The sequence below is a fragment of the Egretta garzetta genome, unplaced genomic scaffold, assembly GCF_000687185.1.
Source record: "Egretta garzetta isolate BGI_Z169 unplaced genomic scaffold, ASM68718v1 scaffold118, whole genome shotgun sequence".
Lineage (NCBI taxonomy): Eukaryota > Metazoa > Chordata > Aves > Pelecaniformes > Ardeidae > Egretta > Egretta garzetta.
Genome location: NW_009260484.1, coordinates 3,872,105 through 3,873,409, shown reverse-complemented (window position 1 = coordinate 3,873,409; position 1,305 = coordinate 3,872,105). Strand labels below are relative to the sequence as shown.

General features: G+C 56.6%; 1 protein-coding gene across 1 annotated transcript in view; it reads right to left on the bottom strand.

The window, feature by feature from the left end:
• Window positions 1-1,295, bottom strand: part of TRIM67 (tripartite motif containing 67) — a 33,548-nt gene extending 32,253 nt beyond the window's left edge. Inside the window, exon 1 of the mRNA XM_035899714.1 lies at window positions 1,155-1,295. Coding sequence (XP_035755607.1) covers window positions 1,155-1,262 — 108 coding nt within the window. The 5' untranslated portion in view covers window positions 1,263-1,295. The remainder of the gene's footprint in view (window positions 1-1,154) is intronic.
• Window positions 1,296-1,305: the final 10 nt, after the last annotated feature.

The following is a 1,305-nucleotide window of genomic DNA, read 5'->3' as shown; positions in this document are numbered from 1 at the left end:
TCTTGCAGCCAGCAGAGCTGGCCGAGGGCTCTTTTGCACAGCTGTGGGAGAAGGTCCTTTCCCCCCAGTACAGTGGGAAGCACCAAAGGACTGCTCTCAGCACTCTGGTGTTAAAGTCCCCTCTGTACGTTCATACGTATTAACTAAATAATTTTCCAGAGTCCACCATTCTTTAGCAAGAACGAGCTAACTTCATACACTTTTTCCACTTCTAAGGTCACGTCTTGCTCTTTACTCAGTTGGTTGCAAAGTCTTATTTTTAACAAGGAGAGCGTGGCCAAGTGACCCAGCAGCTCTGCTAGAACGTGGCAAACTGCCCCCGCTGCAGTGTCTGGCTCTGAAGTCTTCCCATGGGGGCTCCAGGGAGCACTACGGAGCATCGCTTGCAGGGATGCATGAAACAGACCGCGACGTTATGTGAATCAGAAAAAGTTTTACTTGTCCCAAGACCCCTTCCATCCTACTCTTCCTTACTCATTTCTGTTTCTTGAAGGTCCCTCCAGCCACTCCGTCTGGCCTCTTTGGGAACTGAGAGGGAGGGGAGGCCTCTTTGAGGCCTAGGAGCCAACACGATGTCCTGTCACTCTCCCTATCACATTTCCCTGTCTAAAACATGCGGGTGGCTCCGGGCTGCCCTCCCTCATTGACACAATGGCAGGGAGGAAGACGTGGCGGGAAATGGTTGTGGCAGCTCCCACTGAGGCCCAGGTGAAAGGGAGGAGGTGAAAGAAAGGAATGGCCATCCTGCCTACTCCCTCTCCTCACAGGCGGCTGCTGCCACCCATGAGGGGATGTGGGATGGCCAAAGACCTTGCCTGAAAGGCAAAAAAGTTGTTAGAAGACTCGCTAATCCCAGGTGTCTCCGGGGGCCTGGTTTAGCCTGAGATTTGCTGGCTGAGAAAAGGCGAGGTCAATATGGCAGGGAGTCTGCGGGTTTCCTAAGCCCGAGCAGAGGCTGCGGAGTCGCTGGGCGGTCAGGAAGGACCGGAGACCTAAGAGCAGCACGGCAAGGGGAAGAAAAGTCGGGGAGGATGTGATGGACGTGAAGCGTCCTCGCGTCCCACAGACTCCAACCCGATGCCAGGGCATGGGGACGAAGAAGCCCCGGCGCCGAGCACTGCCTTGGCTGCCTCCAGCCGGCCGACGGGACTCACCTTGTGCTGCTTCCACATGGCGCCCAGGGCCTTCACGTCGTGCTTGCCGTGCTTGCCCTCCTCCAGGCACTGGTAGCAGACGGGGCTGCGGCAGCTCACGCAGTACATGCTGTAGTTCTCCAGGTCGTGCTCGGCGCACGTCGGCAGCTTG